The sequence below is a fragment of the Pleurodeles waltl genome, chromosome 4_1 (genome assembly GCF_031143425.1).
Source record: "Pleurodeles waltl isolate 20211129_DDA chromosome 4_1, aPleWal1.hap1.20221129, whole genome shotgun sequence".
NCBI lineage: Eukaryota > Metazoa > Chordata > Amphibia > Caudata > Salamandridae > Pleurodeles > Pleurodeles waltl.
In genome coordinates, this window is record NC_090442.1 from 640,098,864 (window position 1) to 640,118,835 (window position 19,972).

At 43.3% G+C, this 19,972-nt stretch overlaps 1 protein-coding gene across 1 annotated transcript in view; it reads left to right on the forward strand.

Moving 5' to 3' along the window:
* Window positions 1-19,972, forward strand: part of ARID2 (AT-rich interaction domain 2) — an 860,005-nt gene that overhangs the window by 204,382 nt on the left and 635,651 nt on the right. Inside the window, exon 5 of the mRNA XM_069229081.1 lies at window positions 18,164-18,382. Within this exon, the coding sequence (XP_069085182.1) occupies window positions 18,164-18,382 (219 nt within the window). The remainder of the gene's footprint in view (window positions 1-18,163; window positions 18,383-19,972) is intronic.

Below are 19,972 nucleotides of genomic sequence, written 5' to 3' on the forward strand. Positions count from 1 at the left end.
GCAGAGTTTCTCAGTCATCACCATAAAGGTACTAATGAATGGCTAATCTACGATGTAATAGAAGATATCTTTGTAGAATGGGGTACACTAACATTACACTTATTTGCCATGGCACAATAAAAATGCAGATACTTTGCATCCAGGGCACCAGAACCAATATCAGTAACAGATTAGCCGAGACAATGGTGGCAACTAGACCTTCTACAACTCTCCTTGTGACACCACAAGCTCACACTTGATCTCTTATCCACATTTCAGGGCCAAATACAACATCCCACCTTCAGTCCTTGAACTCAACAGTATAGCTCTTGAAATCAGAGTGTGGGGTCACTTGAATCTACCCCCTGACTGTATGACTATTTTAAGAGTGCCAAAATGCCCTCCCATAAGATTAAGCTACACCTTTAATTTGAATTGCTTTCCATGGTCTATTCTTCATGTGTACCAGTACCTTCATGAACTTGTCAGGACTATAAACTGTGCACTTTGAATGCCTTATTGCTTATTAAGCTGACCTTTGGCACCTGTGTCCAAGAATAGTAAGACACTGACCCTTTGGAAGCCCTGCAACCCACAGGGTTACCCTTGATGGCTGTGGTCTGAAAGGTCATCTCTGGCTTTGACAAGTTATTTTTTCAGGCCTGACTGTCTTTGTTGTGGGGAATTGTGGACTTCTTTTTGGGTTGTATTTGGCTAATGAATATGGGCTTGAGTTTGGCTCAGTTAGCTTTCTTCTACATAATATACTTAGGCAATTTGCTCCTTTACCTGCAGGCTTTGTGCAAAGTGTTCAATAAAACAAAAGTGGGAATGAGGGGCATCCCTGCCTGATCCCTCTCGTAATATTCACTTGCTCTGTTAGTTTGCCATTAACCAGAACCCTAGCTTGAGGTGTGCTGTAAATTGATTGAATTACCTTACAGAACTTAACTCCCAACTCCAGGTACGTAAGCACTTCCAGCTATTAATTCCCGTTAACCTGATCGTACGCTTCAGCCACAGCCAATGTCACTACAGTCAGGGGTAATTTGTTGTACATCGCCATATCAATTGCTCCCGTGTTTGTATGGTAAGTGCACACAAATACCTTCCCAGCATACATTTTTGGTCTTCATGTATCTGTGCCTTCACTTCTTAAAACAATCTTTTTGCTATGACAGCAGTAAAGACCTTATAATCACAGTTTAACAAAAAGATTGGACTACATGATTCGTACTTATTTATTGCTTTATTGGGCTTCAGTATCAGACTAATTGTCACCTCACTCCACATTGTTTGTAATTGTGCCCTACCTCCCATGAAATCATTGAGCACATTATTCCAAACCGCGACTACTAAATCCTTCAGCCTTGTGTAGAGAGCTCAGTTGAATACCCGTTAGGACCCAATGCCTTCCCCTTCTTACAAAGATGTTGGAAAACCACTCTATCCCTTGTGCATTTGTCTCTCTGATCAGTGCCTGCTGCTACTCAGCACCCAACTTGCTCAAATTCTGTGACTATAGCCACTGTCTGTTCCACAAGCTCCCGGGGGCTCTATCCTCCCAGTATAGTCTAGTAAAGATGTCAAAAAAACCTTGGCTACTCCGCCAGTCATACCTGTACAAACATTGTCCCAAGCTTCCTTGATATAGCTACTATTTTGATGAGACTTTGCCTTCTACGCCAACGTCTTCCCACACTTCTCTCCATACTCAAACTGGTCCAACTTATTTGCTTCCCACTTCTGTCTAGACTGCCTCCCAAAGAACCCCTTTAAATTGCTCCTGTAATGCCTGCAGTGCTCCTTCTACTTCCCGTCTCTTGTCCATAGCCAACCTGTTCTCCAGCTCTCCCTGCAGTTCACTTAACTCCTCCATTTCTTGCACCACTGCCATTCTTTTCTTATTCAAATGATGATTTTAAAACTGTGATCTGCCCTCTCAAAAACACCTTGTACACATCCCAAATCACATGTAAGCCTGTTGAGCCTATGTTCATCTAAAAACCAACAGAACTCTAGACCTATTCTTTAAATCCTGAATCCCTTCTTCCTCGTACAGCACTGTCTAAGGGTGATCTAATTTCAGCCTTTTGTCTTGTCACTGAGTTCCAGATAAACAACTGCATGATCTGACAAATGTGTGGATTAATGTTATAAACATTTCACCTTCTCTGAATCCCGCTTTTCTAACAAACAAATCGAAACTGGAGGACCTGCACTACTTCGAATAGTATGTATATTCACTCTGACTTCTTACCCTCATCCTCCATATATCACACAACACCAGTTCCTTCATCATAAAAGACAGAAAGGCACGTGACTTCAGAGTCACAATCTAATCTCTTGCTGTTGACCTATCCACGCCATTATTTAACAGGACACATTAAAGTTTCCCTCACAGTCACTGACAAATTATGATCAAACAGGTTTAAAAACTCCTCCCACATTTGCTCGGGGTCATCCACGTTTGGTCCATAGAACCTCTCATACACCATTGTCTTGGTACACAACTCAAGCTTTGCAGCCACCCACCTTGCTTGCTATCTGCTCTACTTTCTGAATGCTTCCACCACAGAAAACTGCCTTACTAGAATGACCACTCTTTGGTAGCAACATAGTAATTACTTACCATATTCACCTTTATTTTCCAAACCGAGTCAGTGCTTTTTTTTAATGAGATATGTTTTCTGGGTTATCACTGCAGCTCCGTGTTCTCTTAGGTGTATTCCATCAAAAGACGCTATTTTCTCCGAACCCTCAGACCATTAACATTCCACGTTAGCAAGGATACTACTTCACTTGATGTTTTATCCCTTTCCTCCATATTAAACTAGTCTCCATAGCTTTCCCGCTTCTCCCTCTCCAACTTGTGAACATATGAGGACATTTTTTTCACACTTCTGCGCCCCCCCCCCTTTAATGGTCTATACCCACCCTTGATCTTGTGTGCCCCCTTAACCCCCCTGCCCTGGGGAACTGTCCCTCCAACTGTATCAGATATTTACAACAAAATGCCAATTTTAAGCGAGCCTGTGGGGAGTCTCCCATCCTCTTATCTTACTGCTATGGGTACTTTTCATCATCCTTTTGACTTTTACTAATTTCTACTCTTTTTTAACTTAGAAATAAAGTGATCCACCTCCCCAGATCTCTAAAATTGTGTGTATCATTAGTATACATCAATTTCAAAAACTCAAGAAACCTCATCTGTATGTTAGGCCCTAACCCCCTGAACTCCTCCATCCTCTTCCCCAACTTCCACTGTCTGCCTTGCGTTCCCCTTAAGGGATCTGAATGCACACTGAAATTAACACCCTTCATCTGTAATGTTTTTTCTTTGAGTCCAGCACCCAGTATCTTTTCCTTCATGCAATATGTTAAGAACCAGGATCCTCCTCGGCTTCTTTCGTCCCTGACTCGACTTAAACAGATCCTGATGCACTCTGAATCTCCTGCTCGAAATCAGTACCTGAATCTGCTGAAGTCACAAAACTCTGCAATAACTCAGTCACAAAGTACCTTAAATCCTCTCCCTCATCTCCTTCTGGAACTTTCAAAATCCTTATATTATTCCTTCATGCATTGTTTTCAATCCTCTCCACCCTCTCTAAGGCCACCTTATTCTTCTGATTCATCATCAGAAACTCTACAGGGGTATACTCAACTACTCTGCTGACCTCTCAAAGCCTCTCCGCTAATGCATCAGTGCACAGAACCATGATATCCAGCTTTTTTTTTAAAGCCTCATATTTTTTGTATCCCTTTCAGGTCTGACTCCCTGGGCAGAGCATTTTCATCAACATCATTATGGCACTACGCCTTGTTTAGAACAATTGGCTTTTCAGGGGATTTCTGAGTTTCTCTCATGGACATGCCGTTTGGCGCCCATCTGTGTGGAGGCAAGGTGGACTCAGTGCTGGAATGCTTCAAGTGCAGCTGAGCTACAGCCAGGTTCTTGGGTCTTTCTGTGGCCCCTCACCAACCCCAGTTTTCCTTTTGCGGCCACGGAAGTTGCTTCCAGCTGTGCCTTCATCCTCCAAGCCACTATGGTGTGCAGGCTTCCCAGTCTGTGTGAGGACGCAGTACCCACAGACCCTGTGGATCGGGCAGCCTCAGGTCGGGCCAGTTCACCACCTTACTCAAGTCCTGTCTGCCCTGGACTCTGGAGACTGAATGGTAGCGTTGGACTTTGGCAAGTCAGGATAATCAGGCTATGATACCAATATTTGGTCCTCTAGTCTGGATCACTGTGAGACAGACTGTGAAACAGCTGTGCCTCGTGGCCTTCTGCATCCCTTTTGTGACATAGGCCCACTGGCATATGTGGACTCTGCAGTGGGACCTGGAGTCCCAGTGGGTGCAGCATCAGGGGAATCCCTTTGACATGGTCCAGATCTCCGAGGGAAATGCAGAATTCCTGCAGTGGTGACTAACAAACCGCTATTGGGTCAGCGGCAGACCCTTCTCCCTTCCCCAAACCAGATCTGACAGTGGTCACAAATGCATCACTCCTGGGATTTGGAGTTGGGGGTGACTTCTGGGAGTTGTGGAGAACGGATTCCCCTGGTGGAATCTGTACTCCACATCAACGTACTGGAGCTGTGGGTGATCCAGCTGGCTTTGAAAGCCTTTCAACCCTCAATCAAGAGAAGACTTTTGCAAGTGTTCATGGACAACACCACTGCCATGTGGTACTGCAACAAACAGAGTGGGATGGGGTCGTGGACCCTTTGTCAAGAGCCCTTGCAGCTCTGGACATGGCTAGATCGTCAGGGCATATTCCTGGTGGTTAAACACCTGCTGGGCTCTCTGAACACCATGGCGGCGAACTAAGCCAAAGATGCCTAGTTGATCACAAGTAGGTTCCCATCCAGAGGTGGCTCAATGTTTCTTTCAGCGGTGGGGAGAGCCTTGGTTAGATCTGTTCGCCACTGCCAAGAACCTGCAATGCCAGCAGTTCTGCACGCTGGAGTTTCCAAACTGTCCTCGCTTGGAGATGCTTTCGTCTTGAGGCCTCCTGTACGACTTTTCGTCCATACCATCCCTGGCCAGAGTTCTCAAGATCATGAACAACCAGGCTCAAGTCATCCTTGTGGCTCTGGACTGGGCTCAGCGATTTTGGTATCCTGAGGTGCTGAGCATGGCCATCAGTCCTCCAATCAGGCTGCTCCTTGAGGAGGATCTTATGTCGCAGCAGCAGGGAAAGGTTCTCCTCTCAAACCTATTAACGCTCTGCCTTTATGCGTGGAGATTGAGCAGTGACAGTTGATAGCTTTCGTCTTTCCTCCCCAAGTCTGAAATGTCCTCTTGGCAGCGAGGTGTCTCCACCAAAACTGTAAACACCTTCCATTAAGGCACGTTTGTGGCATGGTGTGCAGAAAAAGTTGACCTTCTTTCTGCTCCCCTCTCTGTCCTTCTCTTTAGCCTGTCTCTTCCCCAGAAGGCCTCTGCTCTTGACACACTAAAGGTCTATATTTTTGCCATCTCAGCCTTTTTGCAGTTGCCAGGTCAGCCATCCCTCTTCAAATCCCCTGTTAATAGGTTTTTGAAACGTTTTTATCAGGTTTCCACGTTAGCCCTTTATCATGCCTCAGTGGGACCTTAATCTGGTTTTAACTTTTCTAATGTGTGCTGACTTTGAGCCATTGCACAATTGTCCTCTGAGGCTCCTTTCCATCAAGATGGCCCTCCTGGTGGCAATAACATCTGCCTGGAGGGTCAGTGAGCATAAGGCTTTGTCATCCAAGCCTCTGTACCTGAACATCTACCCAGACAGGCTGGTTCTTCGCACTGGAGCTTCCTTTCTACCAGATAAGGCGATACCAAAAGTAACTAACTTGTTATTTAAGAAAGGGGCACTTAGGTATATATGCTGTTGAAGAAAGATGCTCTTCTATTAGGGATATCTTCTTTTTATAAGTTCTTCACAGCTATTTCTTATGCTCAGTAAATAAATAGTGCCCTACCTGAAAATTAATCCCATTTACACCTGGCTGTGCACAGCGCCTTCTACTGTTCTCTCGGAGGGCTAACAGGAGGAGGGTTTTTATGGCAATTGGGATTGCCAGATTGACTCCTAAAAAGACAAGCAGCATTTCATATCCAGAATAACTTTTAAATCCCAGGTTTCCTTTCCCTGAATCCACTTAAAAGTACTCCACCCACCTCTTAAATGGTTACTTCATGGTACCTCAGAAATCTATTATTCCTTGTTTTCTTCACTGTTCAGTCTTTTTCGTGAGGGTTGGGTGAAGTGTTGGTTCAAAAACACTTGAGAAGCTTGTCCCTAAATTTGTCTTTTGGTGATTACAAATTTGGCTCCAAGAAAGTTCTCTTGGCACTCCCAAATTCCTCTTTGAGATCATGTGCCAACTCTCAACAATTGTCCTTTAATATTCTTTACATTTTTCACATAGAGTCTCACATGTGAAGATCGTTTACATAAATGGATTATATACCAGTTTCATGCAATTCTTTATACTCTCAACTTCTGTGGAAGGTCTAACCCCCTGCAGTCTTTAAAGAATCATCCCACAATTCAGATGGAAGGCCACTGGCTAAAATACAAGTTGTTCCAGGGAGAAGCTTCTGCTTCGCACTTTTCTTCTTACTGGAACCCTCCTGACGTGGTTTTATGTGGGCAAATCCCCTTCTTTATTAGGGCTCCACCTAAGATAGCCATGAGATCATCTAGCTTAAAGCAGTAACCTGCACTGTCCAAACAGCACTGTGCCCTTCCTGTAGAAACGGGGCAGACCACAACTTGGCCTTTTGCATCCCTCACACAAGCCAGATGAATAGCACTAAGGTAGCTATTCCGAGAAATGGTAGATGGTTGTACCTGTTTTTTTGGGGGCGGGGGCAGAGGGGTATTATGGCAGGTTTGCTCAAGATAGGGAAACACGGGGTTCAGCTGTAGCACTTAAAAGAAATCTGAGTGGACGACTGATCCTTTATGCTTTTCTGAGCTGTGATTGGAATTTTGCAGTACTCGGAGCTTATTCTTTTATTTGTGTATTTTTCAAAAAAGATTTCTTTATTTACATTTAGGCATTGGGTACACTGCATTCAAACATTTTAATGGCGATGTGTCCGATTCATTTTTGGATTTATAGTTTTAAGATGAACAGGTCATTATTCATGAAAATATTTTGCTGCAGTTCATTCTTAGTGTCTTCCACCATCTGTTGACTATGACATGTAATACTTCTGTGTCATTGTTTCACAAGGGAGTTGCCTGATATTTCCTCTTAGGGCCTGCCCCTGCCTGCAGATAGGTGGGTTCTGCCTCTTTTTGCTTTTGGTTTACAGCACCCTGTTGTTTGCCCACTTTTTGTCTTACACTTGGTCTACAACTTCATATCTTATTTAATAGTCCTTGCAAGCAGTCTTCTATTGGTGTCAGTTGCCCCTTCTATTTATCTCTAGTGAGTTTCTGATTTCTCTCCCCTGTGCTAAATTTATTTTTTTAACCTGTTTTGACATGTATATTTGCTCCTTTTCTGGTGGTCTCCCATGTGGTGGGTCTGGCAATCTTGGAATCCTCATTGACCAATATGCGGAGTCCTTTGTGAGCTTGCCATAACTTTTTTTTTTTTTCCTCTCCTCAATGATAGCCTAATTGATATTCTAATCCACTTTATTGTAGTGAGACATTTAGCCAATACTGCTCTTACTGTGTCATACTTATGTCTTATTTTTTTTTTTATTTTTTTTTTTTTTTAGGTTTTAGAGGCTTTAATTTGGTATATCTCTCAATAATCCTTTCAGTGATTGGATATAGGCGAGCTAGGGCTGCTGCCTAGAACGTGTGTTTTTGGCATGACCATCACATATATATGATCCCTGCATTGTTTCCTCTGCATTTTCTGCCTCTTGGTGGCCAATCTGTGTATATCTTTTTGAATTTCACCAATTTCAGGTATGTTCTGTGGAGATGGTGTACTGAGTCAATTTAAATCTTGTTTTGCTTAAATATCTATCTGATGGATACATCCACCTGTGGATTCCTCACCTTTTGATTATCCCAATCCACCATCATCCATAGAAATCTTTCTCCATAGCTCTCCCACGTCAAGGAGGATGCCACAATTTCACAGCTCCTCATGCAACTCCGTCTGACATCATAGGGTCCATAAGAAGTCCTCGTAGGCGTACTGACATCAGTTCACTTTTTTTCTGCGCCTTCAATGTATAATGCATTTTCCTTTCTCTATTGGGTATCTGTTGGCAACAGTGTTTTGGTGTAGAAAACTAGTAAAAACTGTTTTTGTGCAACAATGTCTCCACCGAGGAAGTCCGGATTGAAGCCCTGCCCAGAGTGCGAAGGCCAGATGTCGATCACGGACGCTCCTAATGACTCTCTGGGTTCTCATCTTGGACCACAACGTTGTTGCCTGATCTTTGTGCCAGAAGTTGAACCCGAAGGCCTTGAAAGAGAGGGAGGCGAAGCTCTTCATGGCCAAGGCAAGGAAGGAGAAGAGAAACCTTCAGAAGTCATGACCTGGCTTGGAGTCACCATCTTCCCACTCCTCAAAGACGTCTAAGAGGCAGCACAAAAATCAGCAGTGTCATAGTTCCTGGCATTGATAATCAAGAGATGTCTCTCCGGCGTCAGTGTCTCTGCATCCAAGGTCGACTGGCGGTTCTTCGGCTCCCTCCCCTGTGACTTGCCCAGCGTCACCTTCGAGTCCATTAAAACCTTTGACTTCACCGGTGCCACCTGATCCGGAGCCAGAAGTGGTCCCTCCAACTCAAGATCTTCCTCAGCCTCCCCGACAGGAGCAAGAGTATTTAGCCTTCCCTGCTCCTGGGATAGATCCTTCCAGCTTCCTCAATGCTATGTATAGTATTTTTGCCAGGGTCCTGACTCCATTGGGTGTGCCTGCGGCCCCATTGGTCTGATGTCCTACTCTCTGGCAGGTTTCCCAGTGCTGTTATCAGAAGGCTCTGTTCCTGCCTTTCATGCAGATAGCCCAGATACCCTGGCCTTTGCCGGCGCTGAGGAAGGCAACTCCTTCGCAAACTGACACTTGGCAGGAGTCAGTAGCGCCAGTTGCACATGTACTGATATCGGAGGGCTAGTGTTGCATTATTCAACTTCTATTCCTTTGCGTTTGGCTGTTTAAGTGCCCAGGTCATTGGCGCCGATACCAGCATCTCCGATTCAGTCTCCTGTGGTGCCATTTTTAGAGTTGAGGCATAGATGCTGTAGAGAAGCTCAACGGCTTATGAAGGAAAAACAATATTTCTGCTCATTGCAAGATCCTGATCTGGAAGACGGCAATTTTCTGTCCCATGATCATGACTTTGAAGGACCGGAGGAGGCATGTGGTCTGGACACTTCCCCAGAATGGGAATTATTGTCACCAAAGGGCATGCCTCCTCCTGATGTCACATCATACCATGTGGTGATAAGAAAGGCTGCTGACATGTTTTAGTTGCCCCTTCCTACAGCAGACCTTAAGCCTAATTTACTGACTGAAGTGCTTCATTCTGCTTCTTCGATGTCAGTACCACTTTTACCTTTTAATGAGGCTTTGACTGAACCTGTGTTAGACATTTGGCAGAAACCTTTGTCTACTCTGGCAGTGTCTCAACCAATTGCCAGAAGGTACAAGACTGCACCAAGGGAATCCTCGGTTTTTGAGCAGTCATCCAACACCTAAAATCTTGGTGGTACAAGCTTCCTGTTCTTCAAAATCGACTCCAATGTCCTTCCCAACATCTCCAGCAGATAGGGAGTAGAAGAAAATGGAGTAATTTATAAAGAAGTTTTTTTCTTTGGGAAGTATGGCTTTGGGATCTGCCAGCGCCACATGTCTTTTGGGGCACTGCATTACTGCCTTGATGGACTCTGTCAGTACTGTAGTTCCAAAGCTGCCTGAGGATGTTCAGGCACTTTGCAGAACCTTTGAATGATAGTCTGGCGGCAGCGGAACAAGTCATAAAGTCGGGCCAGGATATGGCTGATTTAGTGGCTAGGGCGATGGGAACCTCAGTCGTCCCAGGAAGGCATGCCTGCTTGGGGGAACCTGGATGTTCGCCCGATGTGCAAGCCGCTCTTATGGATTTGCCTTTTGATGGCACAAGATTGTTTGTCATTATGGCTGTTCAAGGACAGCAAGGCAACAAGAAGATCTCTAGACCTTCAATCCCAGCCTAGGGACTACAGGTCAGTTTGTAAGTTACGCAGCTTGGTTGGAACTATTCCTTCGTGGCAGGCAACAGTTCTAGCAACAACAGTCGGCCAATCCTCTTAACAAATCCTACAGAGGGTGTGGCAAAGGGAAACAGTGAGGAGCCACGCATCAGCCTCCCTCCTCCTCTTCTTCCTTGGCCAGCATTGCAGGAAAACAGCCCTCTAGTCCTGCTATCTTGAAGCATGCTTTACCTATGGGAAAACGGTTAATTCGTTTTCTATTACAGTGGAAGTCCATAACTTCAGACTTGTGGGTGTTGAGTATTATAGAAAATTGATATGCCCTACCCTTCGAGGAGTTTCCCCCCTCCTTTCTCTCCTCAACAATGTTCTTGTTCCAAAGAACATCTCCTATTATTTCAACAGGAGGTCCAAACACTACTCTTAAAAGCACAGTGTTGTTGGCTCCAGAGCTGAAACGGGCCCAGCGATGATACTCCCAATATTTCCTGATCCCCAAAAAGGACAGTTCTTTGCGTCCGATCCTAGACCTCAGAGTTTTGAATTGGTTACTCAAACAGGAGAAATTCGGAATCCTGACCCTGCCACAAGTGCTTCTTGCGCTGGACAGGGAAGACTGCATGCTTTCAATTGTTTAGCAGGATGCATATTTTCACATCCCCATTCTGCAATCGCACAGGAAGTATTTCCATTTCATGGTGGGGCCACAACATTACCAGTTCGCTGACCTTCTGTTTAGCCTTACGGTTGCACCCAGATTCTTCACAAATGTGATGACACTGGAAGCAGCACATCTCAGAAAGTGGGGAATACCAGTATTCCTTTAGCTGGACGATTGGCTGCTCAACACCCCACAATTGCCATACTGGTGTATTCCTGCAAGTGCTTGGTAGATGGTACTTAGGTACCCTGGGCGTTGGTACACCAGGGGTCTCCCATGGGCTGCAGCATGTATTATGCCACCTAAGGTAACCCATGCAGCCTGTGTCTGCAGGTCTGCCCTTTGCAGCCTGCATGACATGGTGCATGCTTTCTTTCAGTACGGGTCACTCCACCAGGTCACTGTAAGTCACTGTACACAAAGGAAAAGGGAGTGTCCACTCCTTTGCCCAGCTCCACCCCTAGGTGGTGCCCACAGATCCTCCAGGTGACCACTGGGTTCTGCCATCTTGTAACAGAGATGTGCAGTGGCCTCTGGGAGCATTTGAATGGGTAGGCCAGGTTGCTGACGTCAGAGACCCCTCCTGATAGGTGGTCACTCCAGAGAGAGATCAAACCCCCTTTTTGGGTTATTTAGGGACTCCCTTAAGGGTGGGTCCCCAGATTCGTCGTGCAAGACTCCGCCAGGACCTCTCTGCAAAGACACCTCTGGAGTCGGCAAGACTTCAGCTGCACTAAAGAAGCAAGAAGGAATCTCCCTTGGAGTGAAGGAGTCACACCACTCCATCCGCAGGCACCTAAGGCAATGACATCCGGGCTGGTGGGATCTTCTGTCTCCTGGATCTGTGAAGATTCTCCAACACAGGTCGTGGTTCTGAGGGATACCCTGGGTCCTCTCTGCCTTCTGTCCAATGTTGGAGACTGTAAGCCCTTGCCTCTGCCACTGGGACAGAATCCCTGTGCACCACAACTGTTGCACCAACCAAAGCTTATTGACTCCAGCTTCGAGGGATCTTCAGGCTCCACTTAGCCCCGAAGCCCAGCACTCTACTTCTGCAAGGACAGTCTCGTCTCTGCTGCTCCAGCAACATGGGACTCCTCTTCTGGTGTGCTGATTGGGCCTCACTATGACTTACTATGCCTGCTGCCAGTGGGTTGCCTGTGCGGGCTCTGACTGCTTCTGCTGGCTCTCCTGACTTCTGAGGGTCAGCCTGGGCTCCTCTCCAAGGGTCGAGCCCTCAGGATCTTGCTGGTCCTCCACAACTCAGCAAAACATTCAACAGATTCTCTTCCATTTGCTTGTGCTTGTTCATTCAATTTAGGAATTTGTAAAGCGCACTACTCACCCGTGAGGGTCTCAAGGCGCAGGGGCAGAGTCGGGCACCCCAGTGTAACACAACTCAGTATTACGATCTGGCTCTTGAAGTTTTAGGATTCAGGACAAGCAATTACTTCAAGAATGTATTGGCATTCTAAAAGAAGCCAGAAGATCAGCCACAAGGGCATGTTATGCAGCAAAATGTAAGTTTTTTTTGTCCATTACTGTGCTTCAAACAACATAAACCCTTCCTCGCAATCTGAACAACAAATAGTTTGTTACATATTACATCTTCAGAAAGAACATTTGGCATACACGTTTTAAGACTGCATTTACCTGCAATTGCTGCACAACTACAGAACAGGAAACGTCAATCTCTTTTTCATATACCCGTCATTAAAGCAGTTATTCCAAAGCATGCACCTCCTGTTCCAGCATGGAATTTAAACCTTGTCCAAGGTTGATGTCCACACTGTTTGAACCAATGCAAAAATGCCAAAACATGTCAAGTCACATTCCTTGTTGCCATTATATCACTTAGAAGAGTCAGTGAAATACATACACTCACAATTGAGGAACCATATTTTCAAGTATTTCAATACTTTTTCCATTTAAACCAGACATTAGACTTACCAGTCTTCTTTCCTAATCCAGAAAAAGTGTCTGAAAGTACATTACATATTCTAGATGGTAAATTTAAAGCACAAAGACATTTCGAAAAACTTTACAAGTATTTGTAGCTTTTTCAAACCCATGGAAAGGAAATCCCACCTCAAAAGCAGGAATCACTAGATGAACTGTGAAATGTGTAGAGATTTGTTTCATTAAAGCAAAAAGAACATTATCAACCGTGCCAACAGCTTATTCAAGGAAGAAATCGGCATCAGTGGCTTTCTTACGGAACATCCTGCTAAGAAACATTTGTAAGGTGGCAACATGGACGAACCCACACACTTTTACAAAATACTATTGAATGGATGTACAAGCCTGACAACAAGCTCTTATGGGATAAACAGTTTAGCTCACATTATTTCAGGCAAATGCAGCATCTGATGCCTAAGCTACTGAGAAGAGTACTGCTTTATAGTCTATGCATAGCACGTGTATCTGCAACCAACACATGGTACAAATGGAGTGTGTTATCCTGTAAGCATCTCTTTGTAGTGTGTAATACTGCAGAATATGCACCCTCCCGCCACCCCAGCAGGTATTAGATGGTGACACATACACATAAAATATTTCAGCATGTTCAACAGCAAACGCTGACTTAACAGACTATATCCTCACTTACTACTTGGCAGGAAAAACATAATCTGATAAAGGAACCATAGAACATGCGCAATACCTTGAGGAGAAGGAGATGCGATGCACGTCGTTTACTGTAGAAGACTTATCTGAGAAAAATAAGTTGCAAAGTCCAGGCACAAAACTAGATTGCAGGAGTGTGCATAACATATGAATCTGCAGCTCTAAATGCTACAAAAGGATGCTTACAGGGTACGTAACATACTCCTAAACCTGTTTTAATTTTTTCTTTTTACCATACCTTGTCCTGTGCCTTCTTATTGGCATTGTCCTGCCCCAAACAACATTGCTAATGCTGCAATTGGCTAGTCCCTAGGCTCTGTACAGTTAAACTGCTCTCTAGCCACGGAGTTCAGAGAAAGCATGCTTGTCATTGTCTCTCATTTAAATGGCCCTTCAGCCAATCCCACCCATATTTATCTGGCTGTTTGGGTCAGTGTGGCTTAATTTTGAAAGTGGTTTGGCCCCTCATCAAAAACTGCATGGTTTCCTTGTACATTTTAGATTTGTCTCTTAGGTGAATATCTCTGAAAGTTCCACAGCCGTCTCCTATCTTTTTTGTCACAAACATATTGGTTTTTTTTTAGGTCGCAGACTACTAGACAGCACAGCTGTTTAGTTTGCTAAAAACATCTTGGGCACATTCAGAAAGCTAGGAGTGGGTTCTTCCTGTTGCTTGCCATTGGCGTTGTGGTTTGTAAATCCAATATTCTTGCTTTCAGTTTGCTGGCTTTATTTGCTTTAGGCTTTCCAGTTCGAGTTCGTACCTTGGTTTGCCCAAACCATGTTTACAGTATGCTTCTGAGTGCTCCGTTTCTGTAAACAGGCTGTTAACTTTTGTTTTTCTCTCGTCACATTTGCTGTGCATTCAGAGATTGAGGTCAAATGTCAGGAGTTGTCTTCAAAAGTAGCTTGATGTTTACTTTTCTTTTTCCGACATCAAAGTGTCACGATTTATGTGACAATATTTCTGGGTGCTGGGAATAGAAACGTTTTTTAATAACACACAAAATTTAAATGAACTGTGTAAGTATTTCAGAATATATCCTAATTAGGAACCCAAATGAAACATATTTTCTGTTATTTTCTGAAGTGTGCTGGAAACAAATACTTCAATATGATCAAACCAAATCATTACACTAGGTGATGCAACTTCCACATATTTTCATCTGTGCACTGTATATTTTTATTAGTAAAATTGTATGTATGTGCAAAGGTAATCGTCATTTCAATTGAAAATGTGTTGTGTATAACGACAGTGTGCTACCACACCATGGATACTCCACTCTACGCCACTCGACTCTGCACCATTCCACTCTAATTTGCAGCATTCAACACCACTGCACTCTGCTTTGCACCACTCTACTTAACACCACTGCACTCTACCCTACTTCACGTTATGCCTCTTTACTCTACCTTTTATCATGCTACTCTGTGACAATGCACTTTTTGCCACTTCACACTACTCCAGTCTAGGCCACTCCTGTCTACTCTGCACAACTCCACTCTGCAACATTGCACTCTATACCAATACACTCTAAGACAATGTAATTTACTATCTAACACTTAACTCTATGCCCCTGCACTGTATACCAGACTAATCTGCTCTGCACCACTGCACTCTATGCTACTGAATTCTACAACACTTTATGCCATTATACTCTGCCACTTTACGCAACTGCAGTCTTGCCTACACCACTTCTTTCTACACCACTTCACTCTGTGCCACTCTACTCCACTATAAGCCCCTCTCCCACTGCACTCTACGCCACTGCTCTCTGTGCCGCTCTACTCTGCAACACTGAACAGTACGCCACTCCACTGTATGCCACTGTACTCTGTGCCACTGCACTCTGCACTACTAGATTCAGTGCAAAGGTGCAGGCAGAAACCTTCCTACACATGCTCGACATTAGGAGAGGGGTGATCTATTACATGCAGGAAACAAAACCAATCGGGAAGAGCACTGTGCCACTGCACACTACACCTCTGCACTACTAGATTCAGTGCAAAGGTGCAGGCAGAAACCTCCCTACACATGCTAGACATTAGGAGAGGGGTGATCTATTACATGCAGGAAACAAAACCAATCAGGAAGAGCAGTAAGTTCTTCATCTCTTTCGCGCCAACAACCAAAGGGTTACCAGTAACTGGGGTTAACCATAACAAAATGGATAATTCAGACAATGCAGAGATGTCACATAGAAGCAGAAGTAACTCTAGAGGAAAGACCTAGAGGGCACAAGGAAGAAAGGGGGTAGCATTGTTTTGTTATGCTAAATTCTCATTCAACAACATCTGAATTGCTGCCATATGTCCCTCTGTGCATATCTTCTCAAAACATTACTGTGTTGTCATGTTATCAAGCGAGTTAGCACAGATGTTACAAAAACTATTCAAACACTTGTTTGCAGACACAAACATGTTCATTGTCCAGCCTCTCACAAGACAAGATAACACTGCTACATAATCTAAGCACACATGTGAATCCTGAAAGAGTCACACTTCAAAACTAAAAAGTTAGTAAGTTCTGGATTCACGTGTGATCCTCCCACCTTAGAGAAAAGTGAATGCGGACAGTTGCAATAGAAGAGGACAGGACAGCTTATATTAGCACTAGAGAAAGAAACTACACACACAGTGATGCTGGATGAAAAAAGAATCTGAAGTGGCAACCACACGATGGAGCTTCCAGGGCATACATCTGACGACGTCATAGAGGATGCATAGACCACCAAATGGCCAATGGGCAGCACTCACCCAAAAAAAAAAGAAAACCGACATTTCCCACTTACTAACCACTAGATGACGGAATAATGCATAGCATGTGCATCCAGAAAGGCTTCAAGCTGCAAAACTAGTTCTACTTGTAATTAACGCGTTTGTATTTGACACAGCTCGAAATGTCTAAATCCTCATGAGAATCTCCCCAGAATGCCAGACCTTCTGATCCAGAAACATGTCAGAATCAGTCACCCAAAACATCACGATCCAGCAATTGGGAACCTGAGGACTTTAGAGTTTGGTTAGCTCAGTTTACCTCAGGAATATTTCACTATCCTGAGAGGCCAGCTACATAAGCTTGTTATGTGGCAAAGTGGAAAAGGTTTGTTCACTGCTGCATTTCAAGACAGGTGAAACCCCCTCATACCTGCTGTCTTGGATGTGTGTTAGCTACTACTCATTCAAACGTCAAGGTAAGCTTATGCTCCCATATGCCTTCACCTGGCTACGTTTGCTACATATATGCAGAATAGGTAACACTCCTAATTTGTTTTGTTTTTTGGAAATCCTGTTGGTAAAGTTTTTATGGAAGGATTTGAATGGTCTATTCCACTCAGGGTTCCCTGGGCCCTGTCTTGAACCTCAGTGTTCTTACAAAAATTACAGATTATCCCGTTACAATTCAACTCAAATGTGCGTGTTACATCAATGTAAACAAGTGAACACAAACGTGTTCTTAGGAGGTGCACCTCTTTTAGTACATTGACAGAACTAAACCTTTTTCTAAAACTCAATAACTTTTTGGGCTTTGCTAAATCTCATACAGGTCACCCAATCTCTAAAGCTGGCATAACTAGGTGGCTTGTTAAATACATCCAGATCCGCTCCCATAAAGCAAAAAGAACACTGGCTGTGCCTCCTTGGGCCCACTCTACTCGTTAAAACGGTGCAACAATGGCAATTGTAAGAAACAATCCCATAGCTGACATTTGCAAAGCAGCTACAGGGTCAACCCCACACACCTTTATTAAACACTTTTGTGGGTATTCTAGCCCATCAGCAAGCTAAGGTTGGCCAAATAGTTTAAGATTTTTACTTCAGACATATGCTATTTCCACTAACACCTTGTTAGAGGAGTACTGATTTATAGTTAAAAAACATGCTGATAAGGGAAAATGTTACTTGCCTTGTAAACATCTGTTTGTAGCGTGTAGTGCAATACATTTACTTGTTCCCACTCATCTCATTGGAAGTCTGTTTTTCCTGCAGATGTCGGTATCCTTAATATTCCTTACATACTATATGCATAGTCAACATACTATTGGCACTCACCACTCCATACTTGTGCTCACTTGTGCGAAAAACAACAAATCTTAACAACGGATTCTGTGCCCATGTGCATTCGTGGCTAAAGGAGGTGTCACAAGGCATCCCTTGGCTTGAAAGTCTTCATTTAACAAAAACAACTTGCGACGTCCGAGCTCAACAATAAATGCTAGGAATATGTAGACCATGTGCATCTAAAGCACTACACGCTTCAAACTGATGTTTACAAGTTAAGTAACATTTTACATTTTTAGCTGGTAAGAATTGGCTACAATAGCTTAGAGGTATGTTACAAAAAGTATTAGCTTTTAAAATTCTTTTTTAAGGAAAATGATTTCATGTATGTTTTATAAAAATGCTTTGGAGCACTCCTGTTTACAGGGCTATTCAGTGCTTAGGACTTTAATGAAGATTCCCCCGAAAGAGTGCTAGATCACAGGTATTTAACTTTCCTTCCACAGATGCACTTGTTCCACTGGTGGCAGTGTAACGTAATTGTGCCTTCTGTCTCTTTTGTGTTTGTCGATTAACCACTTCAGAATTTGTAAGTGCTCATGTGTCTAACTGATCAGTATTATTTATTATTATTAGTAGTAATAGTAATGAACAGGTATTTTCATATTGTGTTTTGTTATGTAAGAATATTTTCGTAATAAATGAGTTGTTTGTTTAACCTTTTTGCCTAGATTATCTCCGTCAAAGCTATGGGCTGTGTATGGACTTCAATACGCCGAATGATTATAACAAATTGGTGCTATCACTATTATCTGGACTCCCAAATGAAGTGGATTTTGCTATTAACGTGTGCACTTTACTATCAAATGAAAGCAAACATGTAATGCAACTTGAAAAGGATCCTAAACTCATCACGTTATTACTGGCTAATGCTGGAGTGTTTGATGAAAGTAAGTTTTGTACATTTGAGATTTTTTTTTTTAACTCGTATCTCCTTTATTGTAGGGTGGATAAGCCCTAATGCAACATTAATTTATGCAGAGCAGAGAACATTAATAATTTACTGCTTGTTTGAAGGATACATCATGATTTAAGCAGTCACAGTGGTGCAGCAACATCCACTTTACATTTTGCTCATTTTCTTCATAGGAATACATTTTTATCATCACGTCCTACAAATGCTATCTTGTTTGTTAATCGTTCAAGATCTCATCCTGTCCAGGTGTTCTTTTACAGTTCTACCCAGCCATTCTCAGACAGACACTGAGTAGTTAGTCTGTCACAAACATATTCTTTTACCAAATCCCTCTTTCTTACATTTGCTGGGCCATTATTGAGAGGGCAATCCCAGCCCATTCATGGATGTCTTGTGACTTTGTTCTCTCTCAAAGTATTGCTGCTTACACAGCCAGGTTCTCTCTTCTTCACTCTTATCCACTTACTTGGATGCCGGCTTGGGGTTTGAATAGCTATGTGCCTGTTTGCTGGCACTTCTCGGCTGCAAAAGTAATCGTTGTTTTCCTCTTTTTTGCCCCCCCGACTACTCCCAGTGAACATTAATTCTGCATTGTAGCATCTCAATTGAAGTAATAAATGCTAGAATAATTCCCCACTGCATGTGTGTACCTATCAGTCCACGAATGTAGCGGTGTGGTATTCTAGAATTAATGACAACAGTGAGAATAGTAAAATAGGTCTGTAAGTAAATTTCCTTTTTTCTTGCAACGTAGGATATCCATTGATAAGCCCAGTTATAAATGCTAGAATAGTTTCATGCTCTGTGCGTGGAACCCAGAATTAGAATAGCATTTGTGAATTTCTATATGACCTGTTCATTAGTACCCTGCAGTAAACATTTTCCCCGTGTTATGCTTTGTGTAACAAATGTAATGCATGTTGCAGCACAAATGGCATAAAGTATAGCTTTGTGTCTAGTAACCTAAGTTCTCCCTTTTGTCCCCCCATTTTAACATTGCATGTTTTACTGTGCCACATTTATGGGGTCAGACCATTGAAATTGAGGAATCTAGTGCTGTAAATAAGCCACAGGGGAGAAGGTATGTTTAGGGTTATGGAGGCATAGGAGACTTGGAGGCCTGTAGTACATATAGACAGCGTGACATGCTCTAATCATCCCTTAAAGTGGTAGTTTGTTCCACAGTTCTTTTAAAGCCTTTCATTACTCTAGCCACATTCAATGAATATTTGTCCTCTGACTGTCCTAAATTGACAAGTATGTAAAAGCTGTTGTTTTCTTGATTTATTCTAGCCACAGAATAAATTTCCAAATTAACATCACACGGCTCATCTAATGAGAATAGTTAAGCTGATTTGTCACAGTTAAGACACATTACATCTATTTTACCATGTAGTGTTCTAGTTCTCTTAAAAGTATTGGCACTGATCTTGTAGAGTCTTTCAAGTATACTAGGGCATCGCCTGCATACATCGATAAGGTGTGAGTGTACCCCTTTGAAGTGCCCAGCTGTGAGGCACAAGATTCGCCGTTTTAGTTCTGGCTGTTGACTGTATGTATAAGA